This window comes from Mus caroli, unplaced genomic scaffold (assembly GCF_978045245.1).
Source record: "Mus caroli unplaced genomic scaffold, Mus_caroli_1 scaffold_9, whole genome shotgun sequence".
Classification (NCBI taxonomy): Eukaryota; Metazoa; Chordata; class Mammalia; order Rodentia; family Muridae; genus Mus; species Mus caroli.
The window spans coordinates 32,716,826-32,738,671 of record NW_028227264.1 but is presented as its reverse complement, the minus strand read 5'-3'; the positions used below and the strand labels follow the sequence as shown (position 1 = coordinate 32,738,671).

The window sequence follows — 21,846 nt, the reverse complement described above, 5'->3', positions numbered from 1 at the left end:
CAGTAGTCATGCACTAAATTGTTCATTTACCCAACTAGTCTTATCACACATATGCTAAACTCAAGGCAAATGCAAGGCAATGGATTTACTTCTTACCAATGTTTACACTTTACAGATAGGCAGAAGTCAAAGTTTCTGTAATGACGAAGAATGATTTTAAAAACCTGTAAATAGGAGCTCTTAATGTGCTTTAGAAGGTAAGGTAGGAGTGGAAAGGAAAGGCATACTAAAATAAGTTCCATCTCATCAGGTAACCAACGGGAAGGAGAGTAATGGAAGGAATTGTCTGAAGATCAAACTTTCAGGTGAGGCACAGCTTTGAACTGGCTAAGACTAAAAGGTTCCCAGTGTAGGATTCTTGCTATACAGAAAGTATATTATGAGTGTAGACTAAAATAGCAATTTACAAAGAGAGAACCATTCAGATAAAAATAGAAAAGTAGTTTCCAAGTGAATAATACATACTGTATTAAACCCTTATAGTAGATTGCTGGAGAGGTTCTTAACATTTTACCTTTTTGATCAGAATCATGTTGTAGAATGAATCCCGAGGGAAAATGTATCCTTATTATGCCCATGTTCTATATGAGAAAGTGAGATAGGACTACCATTGACTTCCTCTAGGTGACATAGGTATGTGAAATTAGCCACCCTGAAATCCAGATCTCGTGTCGTGAAGCATACAATAGCTTGGGCGAAAAAGAACCACCAGTATTATACTTACACTAAAATCCTATTCCATCAATGCTTTAATCTCACTCAGATATTTGTTAGAAGATCAGAAGTATTGATCTAATATTTATGTATGATAGAGATTATTACAGTAATATTGCAAGTTCGATAATCCAAAAGGAATTTTTTCAGTCAGATAAAACAATTCCTATTTTTCTTTTAGTAGTCACAGAGCAAATCAAAAAGCATGGGCAATAGTTAGCTCTTATCTTACTGTGCACAGATTGTGTATGAGTGATATGTTTACCGTTTATTTGTTAAAAAAGAAAAGAAAAGAAAAGAAAGAACGACAGGAAGGAAGGGGAGGGAGGGAGAGAGAGAAAGAGAGAGAGGGAAAGGAAAGGAAAGGAAAGGGAAGGGAAGGGAAGGGAAGGGAAGGGAAGGGAAGGGAAGGGAAGGGAAGGGAAGGGAAGGGAAGGGAAGGGAAGGGAAGGAAGGGAAGGAAGGGAAGGAAGGGAAGGAAGGGAAGGAAGGGAAGGGAAGGGAAGGGAAGGGAAGGGAAGGGAAGGGAAGGGAAGGGAAGGGAAGGGAAGGGAAGGGAAGGGAAGGGAAGGGAAGGGAAGGGAAGGGAAGGGAAGGGAAGGGAAGGGAAGGGAAGGGAAGGGAAGGGAAGGGAAGGAAAGGAATCTTGAAAATCCCAAGTCACAACAACAAAGCAACCAAAGCTCTCAAATAAATTCATCTGGGCAAAAACAAGCTATTTGAGAGTCCACTGAACTATTAAAAATAAATAAATTGAGCCAAGTTGAAATTTAGCTCTTTAGGACTCAACTTTAGTATTCATAGCTTATAATTTATCTCATTCCCATAGAATTTCCCACTGTTTGTAATTTGTTGAAAACCTGAAAAAAAAATCAATGCCTTTGCTAAACAGAAACTAGTCTTGAATGAAATACTGTAAGTGAGATTTCTGAAGTAGTATCAACTGTGTTACTTCTTGGAGAAAAGAGAGCACCCAGCTCATCTTAATGATTCTAAATCATGGTACTACAGTGCTTCTCAAAGGTATAATGAGATGCACATTCTCAAGTCTTCCCTCTATTAGTTATTTAAGACCCTATTAATTCAATTTTTAATTGTGATTTCAATGTAGTGTATTGATACCATTTCACTATATCTTTGTGGGTTTTCTTTTTTTTTTTTCCTTCTTTCTTTCTCTCTGTCTGTCTTTCTCCCTTTTTAAATTTGGGTACTTAACAAAAAATAAATAAAAGAACATTATTCACAGTTTGGGATACAGAGCCATTTTTCCGATACAGTTGAAATGAGTAATTGATTGCATTTTCCTTAAAGTAGTGGCAATTATATAAGTACTCTATAAAACTTTAATATAAACAGTGATACAAGCATATATGTATACAGTGTTAGCATAAAAGACTCACATTAAAGCTGAAATAAAACCTTTGATAAGTTAATTATTTCAGCAACACATTTGTCACATTCTTGATTCAAACCACAGCAAGAAGCAGATAACAAAGAATTCATAGAAGAGGAGGACAGATCTAGAGGTGGCACAGTCATAGTTGGATAACTGGATATTTCCAATTGTTTTTGTGGTTCTAACAACTTATTTGTCTACCTTGAAATGTTGATCCTAAATTCTTATCCTTGATTCATCAAAAAATTTTATTTCATAGACAACCATATGTGTATTTAAGATGTATTTTACTTTTGTTTGTATAAATGCCTTTTTAGTTGATTTCTAGAATCATAATATTTAAATATGTTTTGTTTGGGGGAAGAGCTACAAATCTATTATTTTCATCTCAACACATGTACACTTAATATTCCTTGAGAACAAACACAAAGGGATAGAAATAGTCTAGACAAAGAAGGATTGTAATCGTCTAGACAAAGAAGGCTGCCTATGGGGATTTTCTAAAGACTTAACTACACAATAGGGGTGAAGTGTATTATGCCAGTGTGGTTTACAATCAGTCTGAAGCCATTCGTTTATTCATTCATTAATAATTTTTAAGATTGATTGATTGATTGATTCTATATATATGAATACTCCACCATTGCTCTCTTCAGACACAAAAGAAGAGGGCACCAGACCCCATTATAGATGATTGTAAGCTACCATGTGGTTGCTGGGAATTGAACTCAGGACCTCAGGAAGAGCAGTCAGTGCTCTTAACCTCTAAGCCATCTCTCCAGCCCAATATTTTTTTTTTAATTTTGAAACTACATTGCTTATCTTCAGCCAATATAAGTTTCAAAAGTTCTCAACTGAGAAATAAATTAACTGACACAGGTTGAACATGCTGACGTCACTGTGGGTATTTCCTTTTCCTTTTTCTTTTCTTTTATTTCTTACTTACTTACTTACTTTATTTATTTATTTATTTATTTATTTATTTATTTATTTATTTATTATTCACTTTACATCCCACTCAATACCTCCCTCCCAGTCACTCCCTCCCAGTCATTCCTCCCATCCTGGCTGTGTGTATTTTCTATTGATCATTAGTAAATTCAACAATGTATGACTTACCAAACAGCAAAACCCTACTCTGTTATAAAATGACAACATGAGACTATTTCTGAAAATATCCATTTTATTTCCCCAGGCTACTATGGAATGTTTTAGATTATGTAACATTTTAAAAGGACTCTCATTCAACACTGTAAATCATGAATAACAACATACATCCTTAAAGAACAGGGGAAAATTCCATTACTTTCATACTTCAAAACATTCTAGTATTTTTATCCTATAAGTACCAATTACCAATAATCACAAATTACAAGTATTGGAGTTGGAGAGATAAATCCAAATTTAAGAGCACTTGCTGCATTTTCAGAGGACCAGGGTTCTATTCCCAGCACCCATGTGGCAGCTTACAACCATCTTGAATTCCAGTGTCAGAACCCAATACCCTCTTCTGACTAACAGAGGCACTAGGCTTGTACATGGTACACTTGCATACAGTGCAGGCAAAACACTCATACACATTAAAAATACATTAATAAATATTTTATAAGCTACAAATACTGATTGGTGTTTTATTTTCCAAGGTAGATTCTAAAATAGTGTGTAGGCAAGAAAAGAAAAGTGGAGTGAAGGGAGGCAGTGAGGAGAGAAAAATATTGCTTGAAGAAGGATGGAGGCAGGCCAGAAGGTAAGACTTCCCACAGAGTGTTAGCTTCTTTTCCAGGTGATCACAAAAAATACAGACTCTACTGTACTAGGGGGTGCTCCTCTAGCCCTCCCATGCACAGAGGTAAGCTATAGTCAAACTTAGAGGGCAGAGAGAAACCTCAAATGCTTTTTAGACACTTATGAGCATAAAGCCAAATTATATACCTAACAAAGCAAATATCAAGTCTCCTAATTTTGCTGAGTTGCTCTCCTAGCAGAATGGGTGGTCACAGAACATAGCAGTTGATTCTTAAATAAGAACACACATAAAAGTATGAGGCAAAAAGATGAAATTGGATTTAAAAATAATAATAATACTTGGAATTTCCTCTAGGGATTTTTTTTCTATTTAGCTGTTGACTTTGTTTTCAGCAGCACTGATAGGACCCAGCACTTTGTAAGCATCTTGTGGTCCATCCCCAGAACTTATGTAAAAAATGGGAGCATGAACTGATAACCCCAGCCCTCAGAAAGCATCTCCCTCATGCTTAGTGGATATCTAACTTAGCCTATTTGGTGAATTACAGATCAATAAAAGATCAGTCTTAAGAGCAAAGTAGACAGTAGCTGAAGAACATGAAAGTTGTCCTCTGGCCTCCACATGCAAATGTGTATGTGCACATACATACCTGTACATCTACACACATGCACACAACATGCATTCACATGCAAACACAAAAAAAGGAAACATTTTATCAGTTTATAACTTTTTAGGATATACACCAAGGCCAAGTTGACTCCAGTACTGTGGACCTTAGAAAGCAAAACAACACAAATGGGAAGTGAGAAGGAAGAAACCAAGGTCCTACAGTCTTGGAGGACACAGTCTCAGTGACCAAAGGACCTATAGTCACCAACAGGTGCCCAGGCTTTAACACATAGTAACCAGCATATCAGCTGTCTTTAAAAACACCAAATAATATTTTCTAAAGCATCTCCAAATAACAAGACCTCAAGCATAAAGTTTTTGATGGATTATAGATTGAAAATGTCAAAGAAAAGTATTCATCTATAAGAGGATCTAGGGATGAATTTAAATTAATGATAATATAAATCTAAGAGTTCTTCACAGAAACAAAATTCTTTAAGAACCGAGCTATTGTATCACTTACTGTAAGACATTCAGGAAACTTAAAGCATGCCCAAGTGTATTAACAATCCCTTAGTGCAGTGGTTCTTTTTAACAATAGTGTGGTTCTTGTAACACATCTACTTCCAGATATCTAAAATGTTGGGGGTGGATATTCAACAAACTAAAACCCTCAATTGATTTGCTCCAGTAAGTAATAAATGCAGAAGTGCCTAAATTGTTTTCCTACTATGGAAAGTCAAGATTAAGACATAAACAAATAAACACTACTGTATTTTGAACTAAATAATTAGAAACTAGACGAAGCCTCTTTCATTGGCCTTCCATTGCCTCCTCATATACACTAAGTAAATACAGACAACTACCTCTCTTCAGTTCCATTTACTGAACTCAATTAACTACGTTAACTTGAGCAGGGTTGAAAGAGAAAACTGAAATATGGGCTAAAAACCTCAGTGAAGGTATTAAAATGTTTTTACATGATTCCTTTGATAAGAAATGCTGTGAGACTCTTGAACATCCTCACTCTGAAAACTGTGAGTTAAAATCACTTCTCTTAGTGGAATGGAGGTACTTTTTGCAACCTGTAGCATTCAGCCAAGTGGTGGCAAGAAACCAGGTACCTGGGTGAAACTTCCATGTGTGTCTAGAAGGAAATGGGTATTGTGTCCTGGCAAAGACCAAGTGGGAGCCCCTTTGGACAGTACATGGGGAAGCTTACTATAGAAATCTGAATAAGCAGGGATGGAAATGCAGTTTACAATCAACTCCCAAGAGGAAACGTCTAATGAAAGTGAAAACGAGTATTCTTGGCTATAAACCAGCCTCATGAGTTGAACAATAACCACAATGCTTTAACTGCTTTATTTTGTGTTCCTAGATAACAATCTAAATTAGTCCAGACACTATGCCTGGCCTTTTAACCAGAGTATGTTCACCCTGGGATAACTCATCTTCTTTCAGTCCCCTTGATGGCAGGATTTGTAATCCAGTAGGATGAATACACCACATTAAAAAATAAAAAAGTAAGAGGTTTCATTCACACATAGTTACAAAATGAGGGAGTCTAGGCAAGCTATAGATCTTACAGAGAAATTGGAGTCCCTATACTACAATGAGTAAAAGATATTTAAACACTAGTATATCATGAGTTCAAGGCACTAAATAATAACACTAAAGTGTTTGTTCTGCTAGTGTTATAATGAATGTAAAATGTGCTTAATGCTTGACACAAAAACAAAGTATTAGGAAATGCATGTAACTATGCATTTAGTGGATGCCAAAAAGATACTTACTTTCCTTTCTGTTTAGCTGTGTCTCTGGTAATACCCATCTTCCTGGGAAATTAAGTGAGAAAATCTAAACTACCACAGAAATTAAGAGTTTATTCAAGTCATTTGTTCACTCACTCACTCATTCTTTTTTCTTTGAAGCAATGTTTTACTGTGTATCTGAAGCTGTCCTTGAATCCACTGTATACCTCAGCTGGTGTCGAATATGTAGCAATCTTCCTGCCTCAGGTGCCTTGGTTACTGAGATTACAGGAAAACACCACCATGCCAAGCAAGGGAATCTTCTCATTTGATAACATCAATTCTTCCCAACAAAAGTATAAGTCAGATCTTTGTCTCTTGCTCCTCCCTTATTCTTTTCCTGCTTCCCTTCCATCTGTACCCCCCATTTCCTTACCCCCTCTCTCACCACATGCTCATGGCAGCTGCTACTCCTCTCCTCTCCTCCTCTCCTCTCCTCTCCTCTCCTCTCCTCTCCTCTCCTCTCCTCTCCTCTCCTCTCCTCTCCTCTCCTCTCCTCTCCCCTCTCTCCTCTCCTCTCCTCTCTTCTCCTCTCTTCTTTTCTCCTCTCTTCTCCTCTCCTCTTTCCTCCTCTCTTCTTTTCTCCTCTCTTCTTTTCTCCTCTCTCCTCCTCCTCCTCCTTCTTCTTCTTCTTCTCTCTCTCTCTCTGTCTCTCTCTCTGTCTCTCTCTGTCTCTCTCTCTCTTTCTCTCTCTCTCTCCCTCTCTTCTTTCTCTGCCTCTACTACTTCCTTAACTCCCCTCCCCAAACCCTGCATAAACTCTATTCTAGATTGTAAAGAAAGTCTAAGTGTTCAGGTTGGCACCAGCCCCATGCCACCTTGGACATGAATTCTGCGGACTGTCCCACAGTCCCCAGAGGACTCTCCACGCCTCAGATTCCCTAGCACCCCCAGGATCTTAAGATCACTGAGGAGAGTCAGCATCCAGAGAGGGCCTTCATCCTCAACCAGGAGTCAGAGCCTAGACCCAGACCTCTGGGCACCTTCCCCGCCAAAGGAGAGTCAGCCTCCAAGGGAGGGGTCTGACCCTGGGACTCAGGTAAGAGCACCATCTTGTATCCCAGGTTTCTCAGAGACCAGTCCCTACAGCAGAGCATGCAGACTGCAGAAGCAACAGAGCTTCTTGGACAGGGTCCCTTCGGGCCTTCATCATCAGCCAAGAGGTGGATTTGAGCTCCAAGCCTCTGTGCACCTTGCCTGCTAGAGGAGAGCTTGCCTTCTGAGAGTGAGTGCTCTGACCACTGGGACTTAGGAGAGAGTTGGGCTCCCAGAGTTCTGACAGAGGCTAACAGAATCACAGGAAGAACGCACTCCAGCCAGAGACAACTAGAACATCTAACACCAGAGATTACCAGATGGCGAAAGGCAAACATAAGAATCATATAAAAGAAACCAAGACCATTCTGCATCATCAGAACCCAGTACGCTCACCACAGCCAGTCCTGAATACTCCAACACACCCAAAAAGCAAGATTCTGATTTAAAATCATATCTCATGATAGTGGTAGAGTATTTTAAGAAGAGCATTAATACCTCACTTAAAGAAATACAGGAGAATACTGCTAAACAGGTAGAAGGCCTTAAACAGGAAGCACAAAAAATTCACAAGAATTCCAGGAAAACACTGCTAAACAGGTAGAATGTTGCGACCGGCCAGCAGCTCACAACAAGCAACCCGCCACAACAGTTGAAGACCTTAAAGAGTAAACACAAAAATCCCTTAAAGAATTACAGGAAAATACAACCAAACAAGTGATAGAGTTGATCAAAATAATCCAAGATCTAAAAATGGAAGTAGAATCAATAAAGAAAACCCAAAGGGAAACAACTCTGGAGATAGAAACCCTAGGAAAGAAATCAGGAACCATAGAATCAACAGAATACAAGAGATGGAAGAGAGAATCTCAGGTGCAGAAGATTCCATAGAGAACATTGACACAACAATCAAAGAAAATGCAAAATGCAAAAAGATCCTAATCCAAAACATCCAGGAAATCCAATACACAATGAGAAGACCAAACCTATGTATAATAGGTATAGATGAGAATGAAGATTTTCAACTTAAAGGACCAGTAAATATCTTCAACAAAATTATAGAAGAAAACTTCCCTAACATAGAGAAAGAGATGGAGTGCGTGGGTAGGGGAGTGGGGGAGAGGGTATGGGGGACTTTTGGGATATCATTGGAAATGTAAATGAGGAAAATACCTAAGAGAGAGAGAGAGAGAGAGAGAGAGAGAGAGAGAGAGAGAGAGAGAGAGAGAGAGAGAGAGCCATGAACATACAAGAAGCCTACAGAACTCCAAATAGACTGGACCAGAAAAGAAATTCCTCCCAACACATAATAATCAGAAGAACAAATGCACTAAATAAAGATAGAATATTAAAAGCAGTAAGGGAAAAAGGTCAAGTAACATATAAAGGCAGACTTATTAGAATTACACCACACTTCTCACCAGAGACAATGAAAGCCAGAGGATTTTGGACAGATGTTAGACCCTAAGAGAACACAAATGCCAGCCCAGGCTACCATACCCAGCAAAACCATCAATTACCAGATGGAGAAACGAAAGTATTCCATGCCAAAACCAAATTCACACAGTATCTTTCCACGAATCCAGTCCTTCAAAGGATAATAAAGGGAAAACACCAACACAGAGATGGAAACTACACCCTAGAAAAAGAAAGAAAGTAATCCTTCAACAAACCTAAAATAAGATAGCCACAAGAACAGAATCCCAAATATAACAACAAAAATAACAGGAAGCAACAATTACTTTTCCTTAGTATCTCTTAATATCAATGGACTCAATTCCCCAATAAAAAGACATAGACTAACAGACTGGCTACCTAAACAGGACCCAACATTTTGCTGCATACAGGAAACCCACCCCAGGGAAAAAAACAGACACTACCTCAGAGTAAAAGGCTGGAAAAAATTTTCCAAGCAAACAGTCCCAAGAAACAAGCTGGAGTAGCCATTCTAATATCGAATAAAATCGACTTTCAACACAAAGTTATCAAAAAAGACAAGGAGGGGCACTTTATACTCATCAAAGGTAAAATCTATAAGATGAACTCTCAATTCTGAATATCTATGCTCCAAATGCAAGGCGAGCCATATTCACTAAGGAAACCCTAGTAAAGCTCAAAGCACACATTGTAAAACACACAAAAATAGTGGGAGACTTCAACACCCCACTCTCATCAATGGACAGATCCTGGAAACAGAAACTAAACAGGCAAAAATTGAAACTAACAGAAGTTATGAAACAAATGAATTTAACAGATATCTAGAGAACATTTTATCCTAAAACAAAAGGATATACCTTTTCTCAGCACCTCAGGGTACCTTCTCCAAAACTAACCATATAATTAGTCACAAAATAGGCCTCAACAGATACAAAAATATTGAAATTGTCCCATGCATCCTATCAGATCAACATGGACTAAGGCTGATCTTCAATAACAACATAAATAATACAAAGCCAACATTCACGTGGAAGCTGAACAACACTCTCCTCAATGATAACTTGGTCAAGAAAGAAATAAAGCAAAAAATTAAAGACTTTTTATTTTTTCTGATTTTTAATATTTTTATTACATATTTTCCTCAATTACATTTCCAATGCTATCCCAAAAGTCCCCCATAGCGCCACCCACTTCCCTACCCACCCATTCCCATTCTTTTGGCCCTGGCATTCCCCTATATTGGGGCATATAAAGTTTGCAAGTCCAATGGGCCTCTCTTTCCATTGATGGCCGACTAGGCCATCTTTCGATACATATGCAGCTAGAGACAAGAGCTCCGGGGTTCTGGTTAGTACATCATGTTGTTCCAACAATAGGGTTGCAGAGCTCCTTGGGTACTTTCTCTAGCTTCTCCATTGGGAGCCCTGTGATACATCCAATAGCTGACTGTGAGCATCCACTCCTGTGTTTGCTAGGCCCCGGCATCGTCTCACAAGAGACAGCTATATTTGGGTCCTTTCAGCAAAATCTTGCTAGTGTATGCAATAGTGTCAGCGTTTAGAAGCTGATTATGGGATGGATCCCTGGATACGGCAGTCTCTAAATGGTCCACCCTTTCATCACAGCTACGAACTTTGTCTCTGTAACTCCTTCCCTGGGTGTTTTGTTCCCAATTCTAAGAAGGTGCACAGTGTCCACACTTTGGTCTTCATTCTTCTTGAGTTTCATGCGTTTAGCAAATTGTATCTAATATCTTGGGTATCCTAAGTTTTGGGCTAATATCCACTTATCAGTGAATACATATTGTGTGAGTTCTTTTGTGATTGTGTTACTTCACTCAAGATGATGCCCTCCAGGTCCATCCATTTGGCTAGGAATTTCATAAATTCATTCTTTTTAATAGCTGAGTAGTACTCCATTGTGTAAATGTACCAAATTTCTGTATCCATTACTCTGTTGAGGGACATCTGGGTTCTTTCCAGCTTCTGGCTATTATAAATAGGGCTGCTATGAACATAGTGGAGCATGTGTCCTTTTTACCGGTTGGGACATCTTCTGGATATATGCCCAGGAGAGGTATTGCTGGATCCTACGGTAGTACTATGTCCAATTTTCTGAGGAACCGCCAGACTGATTTCCAGAGTGGTTGTACAAGCTTGCAATCCCACCAACAATGGAGGAGTGTTCCTCTTTCTCCACATCCTCGCCAGCATCTGCTGTCACCTGAATTTTTGATCTTAGCCATTCTGACTGGTGTGAGGTGGAATCTCAGGGTTGTTTTGATTTGCATTTCCCTGATGATTAAGGATGTTGAACATTTCTTCAGGTGTTTCTCTGCCATTCCGTATTCCTCAGGTGAGAATTCTTTGTTCAGTTCTGAGCCCCATTTTTTAATGGGGTTATTTGACTTTCTGGAGTCCACCTTCTTGAGTTCTTTATATATATTGGATATTAGTCCCTTATCTGATTTAGGATAGGTGAAGATCCTTTCCCAATCTGTTGGTGGTTTTTTTGTCTTATTGATGGTGTCTTTAGCCTTGCAGAAGCTTTGTAGTTTCATGAGGTCCCACTTGTCAATTCTCGATCTTACAGCACAAGCCATTACTGTTCTATTTAGGAATTTTTACCCTGTGCCCATATCTTCAAGGCTTTTCCCCACTTTCTCCTCTATAAGTTTCAGTGTCTCTGGTTTTATGTGAAGTTCCTTGATCCACTTAGACTTGACCTTAGTACAAGGAGATAGGAATGGATCGATTCTCATTCTTCTACATGTTAACAACCAGTTGTGCCAGCACCATTTGTTGAAAATGCTGTCTTTCTTCCACTGGATGTTTCTAGCTCCCTTGTCGAAGATCAAGTGACCGTAGGTGTGTGGGTTCATTTCTGGGTCTTCAATTCTATTCCATTGGTCTATTTGTCTGTCACTATACCAGTACCATGCAGTTTTTATCACAATTGCTCTGTAGTAGAGCTTTAGGTCCGGCATGGTGATTCCACCAGAGGTTCTTTTATCCTTGAGAAGAGTTTTTGCTATCCTAGGTTTTTTGTTATTCCAGATGAATTTGCAGATTGCACTTTCTAATTCGTTGAAGAATTGAGTTGGAATTTTGATGGGGATTGCATTGAATCTGTAGATTGCTTTTGGCAAGATAGCCATCTTTACAATGTTGATCCTGCCAATCCATGAGCATGGGAGATCTTTCCATCTTCTGAGATCTTCTATAATTTCTTTCTTCAGAGACTTGAAGTTTTTATTATACAGATCTTTCACTTCCTTAGTTAGAGTCACGCCAAGATATTTTATATTATTTGTGACTATTGAGAAGGGTGTTGTTTCCCTAATTTCTTTCTCAGCCTGTTTATTCTTTGTGTAGAGAAAGGCCATTGATTTGTTTGAGTTAATTTTATATCCAGCTACTTCACCGAAGCTGTTTATCAGGCTTAGGAGTTCTCTGGTGGAATTTTTAGGGTCACTTATATATACTATCATATCATCTGCAAAAAGTGATATTTTGACTTCATCTTTTCCAATTTGTATCCCTTTGATCTCCTTTTGTTGTCGAATTGCTCTGGCTAGGACTTCAAGTACAATGTTGAATAGGTATGGAGAAAGTGGACAGCTTTTTCTAGTCCCTGATTTTAGAGGGATTGCTTCAAGTTTCTCACCATTTACTTTGATGTTGGCTACTGGTTTGCTGTAGATTGCTTTTATCATGTTTAGGTATGGGCCTTGAATTCCTGATCTTTCCAAGACTTTTATCATGAATGGGTGTTGGATCTTGTCAAATGCTTTTTCCGCATCTAACGAGATGACCATGTGGTTTTTGTCTTTGAGTTTGTTTATATACTGGATTACGTTGATGGATTTCCATATATTGAACCATCCCTGCATCCCTGGGATGAAACCTACTTGGTCAGGATGGATGATTGTTTTGATGTGTTCTTGGATTCGGTTAGCAAGAACTTTATTGAGGATTTTTGCATCAATATTCATAAGGGATATTGGTCTGAAGTTTTCTATCTTTGTTGGGTCTTTTTGTGGTTTAGGTATCAGAGTAATTGTGGCTTCATAGAATGAGTTGGGTAGAGTACCTTCTGTTTCTATTTTGTGGAATAGTTTGTGAAGAACTGGGATTAGATCTTCTTTGAAGGTCTGATAGAACTCTGCACTAAACCCATCTGGTCCTGGGCTTTTTTTAGTTGGGAGACTATTAATGACTGCTTCTATTTCTTTGGGGGATATAGGGCTGTTTAGATCATTAACCTGATCTTGATTCAACTTTGGTACCTGGTATCTGTCTAGGAACTTCTCCATTTCATCCAGGTTCTCCAGTTTTGTTGAGTATAGCCTTTGGTAGAAGGATCTGATGGTGTTTTGGATGTCTTCAGGATCTGTTGTTATGTCTCCTTTTTCATTTCTGATTTTGTTAATTAGGATGCTTTCCCTGTGCCCTCTAGTGAGTCTGGCTAAGGGTTTATCTATCTTGTTGATTTTCTCAAAGAACCAGCTCCTTGATTGGTTGATTCTTTGAATAGTTTTTCTTGTTTCCACTTGGTTGATTTCGCCCCTGAGTTTGATTATTTCCTGCCATCTACTCCTCTTGGGTGAATTTGCTTCCTTTTGTTCTAGTGCTTTTAGGTATGTTGTCAAGCTGCTATTGTGTGCTCTCTCTAGTTTCCTTTTGGAGGCACTCAGAGCTATGAGTTTACCTCTTAGAAATGCTTTCATTGCGTCCCATAAGTTTGGGTATGTTGTGGCTTCATTTTCATTGAACTCTAAAAAGTCCTTAATTTCTTTCTTTATTCCTTCCTTGACCAAGGTATCATTGAGAAGACTGTTGTTCAGTTTCCACGTGAAGGTTGGCTTTCTATTATGTATTTTGTTATTGAAGATCAGCTTTAGTCCATGGTGATCTGATAGGATGCATGGGACAATTTCAATATTTTTGTATCTGTTGAGGCCTGTTTTGTGACCAATTATGTGGTCAATTTTGGAGAAGGTACCATGAGGTGCTGAGAAGAAGGTATATCCTTTTGTTTTAGGATAGAATGTTCTGTAGATATCTGCCAGATCCATTTGATTCATAATTTCTCTTAGTTTCTCTGTGTCCCTGTTTAGTTTCCGTTTCCATGATCTGTCCATTAGTGAAAGTGGTGTGTTGAAGTCTCCCACTATTATTGTATGAGGTGCAATGTGTGCTTTGAGATTTACTAAAGTTTCTTTAATGAATGTGGCTGCCTTTGTATTTGGAGCATAGATATTCAGGATTGATAGTTCCTCTTGGAGGATTTTACCTTTGATGAGTATGAAGTGTCCCTCCCTGTCTTTTTTAATGACTTTGGGTTGGAAGTCAATCATATCAGATATTAGAATGGCTACTCCAGCTTGTTTCTTCATACCATTTGCTTGGAAAATTGTTTTCCAGCCTTTCATTCTGAGGTAGTGTCTATCTTTTTCTCTGAGATGAGTTTCCTGTAAGCAGCAAAATGTTGGGTCTTGTTTGTGTAGCCAGTTTGTTAGTCTATGTCTTTTTATCGGGGAGTTGAGTCCATTGATATTAAGAGATATTAAGGAAAAGTAATTGTTGTTTCCTGTTATTTTTGTTGTTAAAGTTGGTATTCTGTTCTTGTGGCTGTCTTCTTTTAGGTTTGTTGAGGGATTACCTTCTTGTTGTTTCTAGGGCGTGGTTCCTGTCCTTGTATTGGTTTTTTTCTGTTATTATCCTTTGAAGGGCTGGATTCGTGGAGAGATAATGTGTGAATTTGGTTTTGTCGTGGAATACTTTGGTTTCTCCATCTATGTTAATTGAGAGTTTGGCTGGGTATAGTAGCCTGGGCTGGAATTTGTGTTCTTTTAGTGTCTGTATAACATCCGTCCAGGATCTTCTGGCTTTCATACTCTCTGGTGAAAAATCTGGTGTAATTCTGATAGGCTTTCCTTTATATGTTGCGTGGCCTTTTTCTCTTACTGCTTTTAGTATTCTATCTTTATTTAGAGCATTTGTTGTTCTGATTATTATGTGTCGGGAGGTATTTCTTTTCTGGTCCAGTCTATTTGGAGTTCTGTAGGCTTCTTGTATGTTCATGGGCATCTCTTTCTTTAGATTTGGGAAGTTTTCTTCTATAATTTTGTTGAAGATGTTTGCTGGTCCTTTGAGTTGAAAATCTTCATTCTCATCCACTCCTATTATCCGTAGGTTTGGTCTTCTCATTGTGTCCTGTATTTCTTGGATGTTTTGAGTTAGGATCTTTTTGCATTTTACATTTTCCTTAATTGTTGTACCGATGTTCTCTATGGAATCTTCTGCACCTGAGATTCTCTCTTCCATCTCTTGTATTCTGTTGCTGATGCTGGTATCTATGGTTCCAGATTTCTTTCCTAGGGTTTCTATCTCCAGTGTTGCCTCATTTTGGGTTTTCTTTATTGTGTCTACTTCCCTTTTTAGGTCTAGTATGGTTTTGTTCATTTCCATCATCTGTTTGGATGTGTTTTCCTGTTTTTCATTAAGGACTTCTACCTGTTTGATTATGTTATCCTGTTTTTCTTTAAGGATTTGTAACTCTTTAGCAGTGTTCTCCTGCAATTCTTTAAGGGATTTTTGTGCTTCCTCTTTAATGTCTTCTACCTGTTTACCATTGTTCCTTTGTATTTCTTTAAGTGTGTTATTAAAGTCCTTCTTGCAGTCCTCTACCATCATCAGGAGATATGCTTTTAGATCCGTGTCTAGCTTTTCAGGTGTGTTGGGGTGCCCTGGACTGGGCGAAGTGGGAGTGCTGGGTTCTGATGATGGTGAGTGGTCTTGGTTTCTGTTAGTAAGATTATTACGTTTACCTTTCGCCATCTGGTAATCTCTGGGGTTAGTTGTTGTCGTTGTCACTGTTTAAAGATTGGAGCAGAAGCTGTGTTCCACTCACCAGCAGTCTCAAAGTCCTGTGGCGGGGGTCGTGGGTGGCTGGCGGTACCCAGGTGCTGGTCCAGTCGGAAGAGGCCTGTGGTCCTACTCAGGCCGGTTTTCTGCTTCCCTAACTAATTCAGTCTCTGGTCCCGCACGCAATTGGATTGGAGCAGAAGCTGTGTTCCACTCTCCAGAAGTCTTAAGATCCTGTGGCGGGTGTTGTGGGTAGCTGGCGAGTGTCAGCCGACCCTGCGCCCTAGCTGCCCTGGTGCTTTTCTGACCGGAAGAGGCTTGTGGCCCTATGTAGGCCGGATTTCTGCCTCCCCAACCAAAGCAGTCTCGGGTCCCGCGTGATTGGACTGGAGCAGAAGCTGTGTTCCACTCACCAGCAGTCTCAAAATCCTGTGGCGGGGGTCGTGGGTAGCTGGCGGGTGTCAGGCGACCCTGCGCTCTAGCTACCCCTGTGCTGATCCGGCCGGATGAGGCCTGTGGCCCTACTCAGGTCGGTTTCTGCTTCCCTAACTAATGCAGTCTCAGGTCCCGCGTGCAATTGGATTGGAGCAGAAGCTGTGTTCCACTCACCAGAAGTCTTAAGATCCTGTGGCGGGTGTTGTGGGTAGCTGGCGAGTGTCAGCCGACCCTGCGCCCTAGCTGCCCCGGTGCTTTTCTGACCGGAAGAGGCTTGTGGCCCTATGTAGGCCGGATTTCTCTCTCCCCAACCAGAGCAGTCTCAGTTCCCGCGTGATTGGACTGGAGCAGAAGCTGTGTTCCACTCACCAGCAGTCTCAAAATCCTGTGGCGGGGGTTGTGGGTAGCTGGCGGGTGTCAGCCGACCCTGCGCCCTAGCTGCCCCGGTGCTTTTCTGACCGGAAGAGAAGACTTTTTAGAGTTTAATGAAAATGAATCCACAACATACCCAAATTTATGGGACACTAGGAGAGAAGTCCTAAGAAGAAAACTCATAGCTCTGAGTGCTGACAAAAAGAAACTAGAGAGAGCAGCTTGACAGCACACATAAAATCTCTAGATCAAAAGGAAGCAAATACACGCAAGAGGAGTAGACAGCACGAAATACTCAAACTTGGGGCTGAAATCAACCAAGTGAAAACAAAAAGAACTATACAAAGAATCAACCAAACCAGGAGATGGTTCTTTGAGAAAATCAACAAGATAGATAAACCCTTAACCAGACTAACTAGAGGGCACAGGGAAAGAATCCTAATTAACAAAATCAGAAATGAAAAAGGAGACATAACAACAGAACCTGAGGAAATTCAAAACACCATCAGATCCTACTACAAAAGGCAATGCTCAACATAAGTGGAAAACCTGGATGAAATGGTCATTTTCCTAGACAGATGCCAGGTACCAAAGTTAAATCAGGATCAGATTAATGATATAAACAGTCCCATTTCCCCTAAAGAAATAGAAGTGGTCATTAATCGTGTCCCAACCAAAAAAAGCCTAGGAGAAGGTGGGTTTAGTGTAGAGTTCTAACAGACTTTCAAAGAATACCTAATTCCAATTCTACTCAAACTATTCCACAAAATAGAAACAGAAGGTACGCTATGCAATTCATTCTGTGAAGCCACAATTACTCTGATACGTAAGCCACATAAAGATCCAACAATGAAAGAGAACTTCAGACTAATTTCCCTTATGAATATCGATGCACAAATACTCAATAAAATTCTCATAAACCAAATCCAAGGACACATAAAAACAATCATGCATCATGATGAAGTAGGCATCATCCCAGGGATGCAGGGATGGTTTAATATATGGAAATCCACCAATGTAATCCACTATATAAACAAACTCAAAGACAAAAACCACATGATCATCTCATTAGACGCTGAGAAAGCATTGGACAAAATCCAACACCCATTCATAATAAAAGTCTTGGAAAGATCAGTTATTCAAGGCCCACACCTACACATAATAAAAGCAATATAGAGCAGCCAACATCAAAGCAATCCCACGAAAATCAGGGACTAGATAAGGCTGCCCACTTTCTCCCTACCAATTCAATATAGTACTTGAAGTCCTAAACAAAGCAATTAGACTACAAAAGGAGATCAAGGGGATACAAATTGGAAAGGAAGAAGTCAAAATATCACTATTTGCAGATATGATAGTATATATAAGTGACCCTAAAAATTCCACCAGAGAATTCCTAAATCTGTTAAACAGTTCAGTGCAGTAGCTGGATATAAAATTAACTCAAACAAATCAGTGGCCTTTCTCTACACAAAGGATAAACACAATGAGAAAGAAATTAGTGAAACAACACCCTTCACAATAGTCACAAATGATATAAAATACCTTGGTGTGACTCTAATGAAGGAAGTGAAAGATCTGTATGATAAGAACTTCAAGTCTCTGAAGAAAGAAATCAAAGAAGATGGAAAGATCTCCCATGTTCATGGATAGGCAGGATTAATAGAGTCAAAATGGCTATCTTGCTGAAAGCAATCTACAGATTCAATGCAATCCCCATCAAAATGCCAAATCAATTCTTCACCAAATTAGAAAGGTCAATTTGCAAATTCATATGGAATAACAAAAATCCTAGGATAGCAAAAACTATTTTCAACAATAAAAGAACCTCTAGTGGAATCACCATGTCTGATCTCAAGATGTAATACAGAGCAATTGTGATAAAAAAAAAAAAAAAAAAAAAAAACAAACCTGCATGGTATTGGTACAGTGACAGACAGATAGATCAATGGAATAGAATTGAAGACCCAGAAATGAACCCACACACCTATGGTCACTTGATCTTTGACAAGGGAGCTAATACCATCCTTTGGAAAAAAGACAGCATTTTCAACAAATGGTGCTGGCACAACTGGTGATTATCATGTAGAAGAATGTGAATCGATCCATTCTTATCTCCTTGTACAAAGCTCAAGTCTAAGTGAATCAAGGAACTCCACATAAAACCAGAGACAATAAAACTTCTAGAGGAGAAAGTATAAAAATGTCTAAGTCGATTAATTCCTAGTTAGGCATAAATTATAGCTTTTTTAATTTTAAAAGTTCTTGATAATTGGAAAAATAATCTCAAAAATCTCCAAACTATTTTTTCTTTAGAAATATTAATCCTGTAACACAGCAGTAATGGCCCATAGCTGCTGTTTACAAAGAAATGAAAATTATGGAAGAGGCAGAGTGGATATGATCAAATTACACAATATGTAATTCTCTAAAAATTAATAAAAATGTCATATTAAAATAATAATAAAGGAAATTAGTCGGAAAGAAAAATTTCTAGATGAGGACATGAGGGGAGCCCCAGTGAGCTCCCCCATAAGGAGCCCTTCTTTACTATGAGCCCATTTCCCGAAAGATGTTTCCTGTAGTAGATTTCATTGGAACTCATCATCAATACTGAATCTTTACCTGCTTTCTAATCCACTAGAGTCTGTGTATCCATTATTAAGATTACATTTTATTGAGCTGAAGAGATGGTTGAGAACACTGACTGCTCTTCCAGAGGTCCTGAATTCAATTCCCAGCAACCACATGGTGGCTCACAACCATGTAATGGGATTGGATATCCTCTTCTGGTCTGTCTGAAGAGAGTAACATTGTACTCACATATATTAGGTAGATAGATAGATAGATAGATAGATAGATAGATAGACAGACATATTAAAGTAGAAAACTGTTGAAAAACATGTTACTCAAAAATGGAATTATTTAGAAAAACAAGGATTACATTTTATCTACTTTCTAGTCACACAGCCCTAACCTACCTACCAATATGTCTGCTCTTTGAATGGATAGATGGATGAATGGATGTGGCTTAAATAAATTATAATTTTTCTTCTTTTATACCATAAACTGTAGGAAATATGCAAATACTAAGTGAACTCCCTTGTGCCATCATAAACCATAGGAATTATTCAATCTCTCTCTCTCTCTCCCCCCCCCCCCCCCAATAGGAAATATTTAGTTAGGCTCATAGTTACTGAAGGTCTTAATCTGCCATGGGACAGCAGGCATAGTGATTAAGTTCAGGGTGGAAAGAGCATGTGAGAGACTGTATGGTGTAGCAGTAAACACACGGAGCAGGATGGAGTAAAGGCTAGCTACACTCTGCAGAGGCCTGCCTACCACCCAGGCACAACTCCCTAAAGCTTCCACAGACTTCAAACGCAGCGCCACCAGCTGGAGAAAAAGTTTCAGAACCTGAGCTTGCAGAGACATTTCAGTCTGTAAGATGTATTAAACAACCTTTTGTAGTCCATTTCTTACAAGGTTAGATAATTGTTTAACCTCCACAATCAGAAACAGATAACTAGAACTGAGGCAAAAAGCAATAATTAGATGTGTTAATCATCGCCCCCCCTTCTAAAATCACTTTTTCAGGATGAAATCTTAATCTACTATTGAAAGAAATATCGCCATGATTTTTCTTCTTAAAATTTGTTGTCTATACCTGGCCATTTTTTAATCCTAAAAACCAAAAGCTATTTTCATAATTTGAATATACCTCAGGATCTAGGACCCCCAAGAAAGTTTTCTCTGTTATGATCTCACCAGAAAAATAACTACTACTGTGTAGTTGTTTTGTTGTCTTTGTAAGTTAGCCCACTTGTGAGCCTACCATAATGGAAATGGTTGTGGTCAACTGCAGGATTTGTAGCATTAGTTTGGAATGCTTGGAAAGTTTACACTAACTAAATAGCCTCCGATTTTAGATTTGAAAGTAGGTTTAGGAGAGACTATAGCTGCCCGTAAATGAAAATGTAGTTCTATTGAAAGTGAGGCAGAGGGAGAGTATTAAATGGACCATAGGTGTGCCCACTATAATCAAAGTCATTTTAGCAGTTCTCTCTCACTTGGCGAGAAAGACATGCTTCAATTAATAGCTTCTAGAATGTCTTTCCATACACTGGACCTATCTGCGAATGAGAGTCCGTGGATAGGAAGGAAGGAGAGCCAGAGCTCAGTATTCAACCCCGAAAGAATCAAGAAAAAAGTATGGCTGGTGCTACTCACGGCTCTGCCTGGAGACTCCGGTCCTCCGCCACATAATTGGAAGGAATGTAGCCCTGCAGCTGCTGACCTAAGCCGGTTCCCTTCTTCTCCAAATGTCTGGCCAACCACCAGCCCTCATGCGAAGTGTCCAAGACTTGGAGTTTGTCGCCGGCACGGAAGCTCAGGTCCTCTGCAGTACGTGCTTGGTAATCAAACAGAGCCACAAAATACTGGCCATGGCTTCTCTCCGGCTCTTGTGACCTGGGAGCCTCTGGGGGACAGTAGGCCCCTGGATTCTCAATTACCACTGACTTGTCTGCCTCTTGAGACCAGCAGGGGAGAAAAGGCTGCAGGTATGCCCAGAGCCTCACACAGACGCTGCCCATGGTGTTCTAGCTTAGTAGTAGCAGGGGAGGATAATCCTCTCCCCACAAGCTGTACAGAGCCACTGTCCTCCACCAGGCAGCTTCCAAATCAGCTGCAACTCACCATACCTCCCGCTTCGGATCTCTCGGCAGATCTGGGCTTGGCCAAGACACTCACAGCTGGCTTTCTGTTTGTAGCTGCTGCCCTGAGGCAAAACCAAGAGAGGACTGAGCTGGAGGTCCAGAGGGAAGGTGCTTCTTCCTGAGGGCCTGGGCACCGAACAATAAGTAAAATAAAAAGGGTTTTATTTAGAGGGACATTTGAGAACAAAGAACAGCCACCTCTCCCTCTGTCCCCGGAAAAAGTTAGAGAGAGACTATAACTGCAGGAAAAAGCTCCCAGCCCAGCCTGCTCCAGCTGCTCTCACCCTGCTTCAAGCCTGCAACTGAGAGAGTTCTGCTCTCTCCGGAGCTTTCCTTCTTGCTAATGAATAACCAGGCCGTGGAGGTTATCGCCTTTAACATCCTGAGCTGTACAGACTGTAATAATTCCTCCTAACTTCCTGGTTTCTTTTTGTCTGATCTAAAAGGAACTCCCAGGTCAGCTTTACCGCTCCCTCCTCCCACACCCAGGATAGACCAGCCCCCTTACCAAGAGTCAGATTCTTAAAGCAGCCAAAACCCATACTCTAGAGAGACAGGCTAGCCCAGATGGCTATCTGTCTTGCTATATTCCCTACGCGGAATGCAAGGCAGAGAGAGATTTATTTCCTCACAAATATGAGTAGGATTGTTTTGATACTGGTAGAGAAAATTTTTAAAGGAGCAAACTGGGTGTTTAGGT

At 39.7% G+C, this 21,846-nt stretch overlaps 1 protein-coding gene across 2 annotated transcripts in view; it reads right to left on the bottom strand.

Annotated features, from left to right (window-relative positions):
• The window catches only part of Frk (fyn related Src family tyrosine kinase), a 119,824-nt gene extending 98,275 nt beyond the window's left edge, over window positions 1-21,549 (bottom strand). The window contains exons 1-2 of one of the 2 annotated variants that reach the window (XM_021174495.2): window positions 21,431-21,549; window positions 20,659-21,272 (exon numbers count right to left, since the gene is read on the bottom strand). In XM_021174495.2, the coding sequence (XP_021030154.1) occupies window positions 20,659-21,023 (365 nt within the window). In that variant the 5' untranslated portion in view covers window positions 21,024-21,272; window positions 21,431-21,549. Of the gene's footprint in view, window positions 1-20,658 lie in introns of both variants that reach the window. The other variant, XM_085842776.1, reaches the window with a different exon arrangement.
• Between the last annotated feature and the right edge of the window lie 297 nt (window positions 21,550-21,846).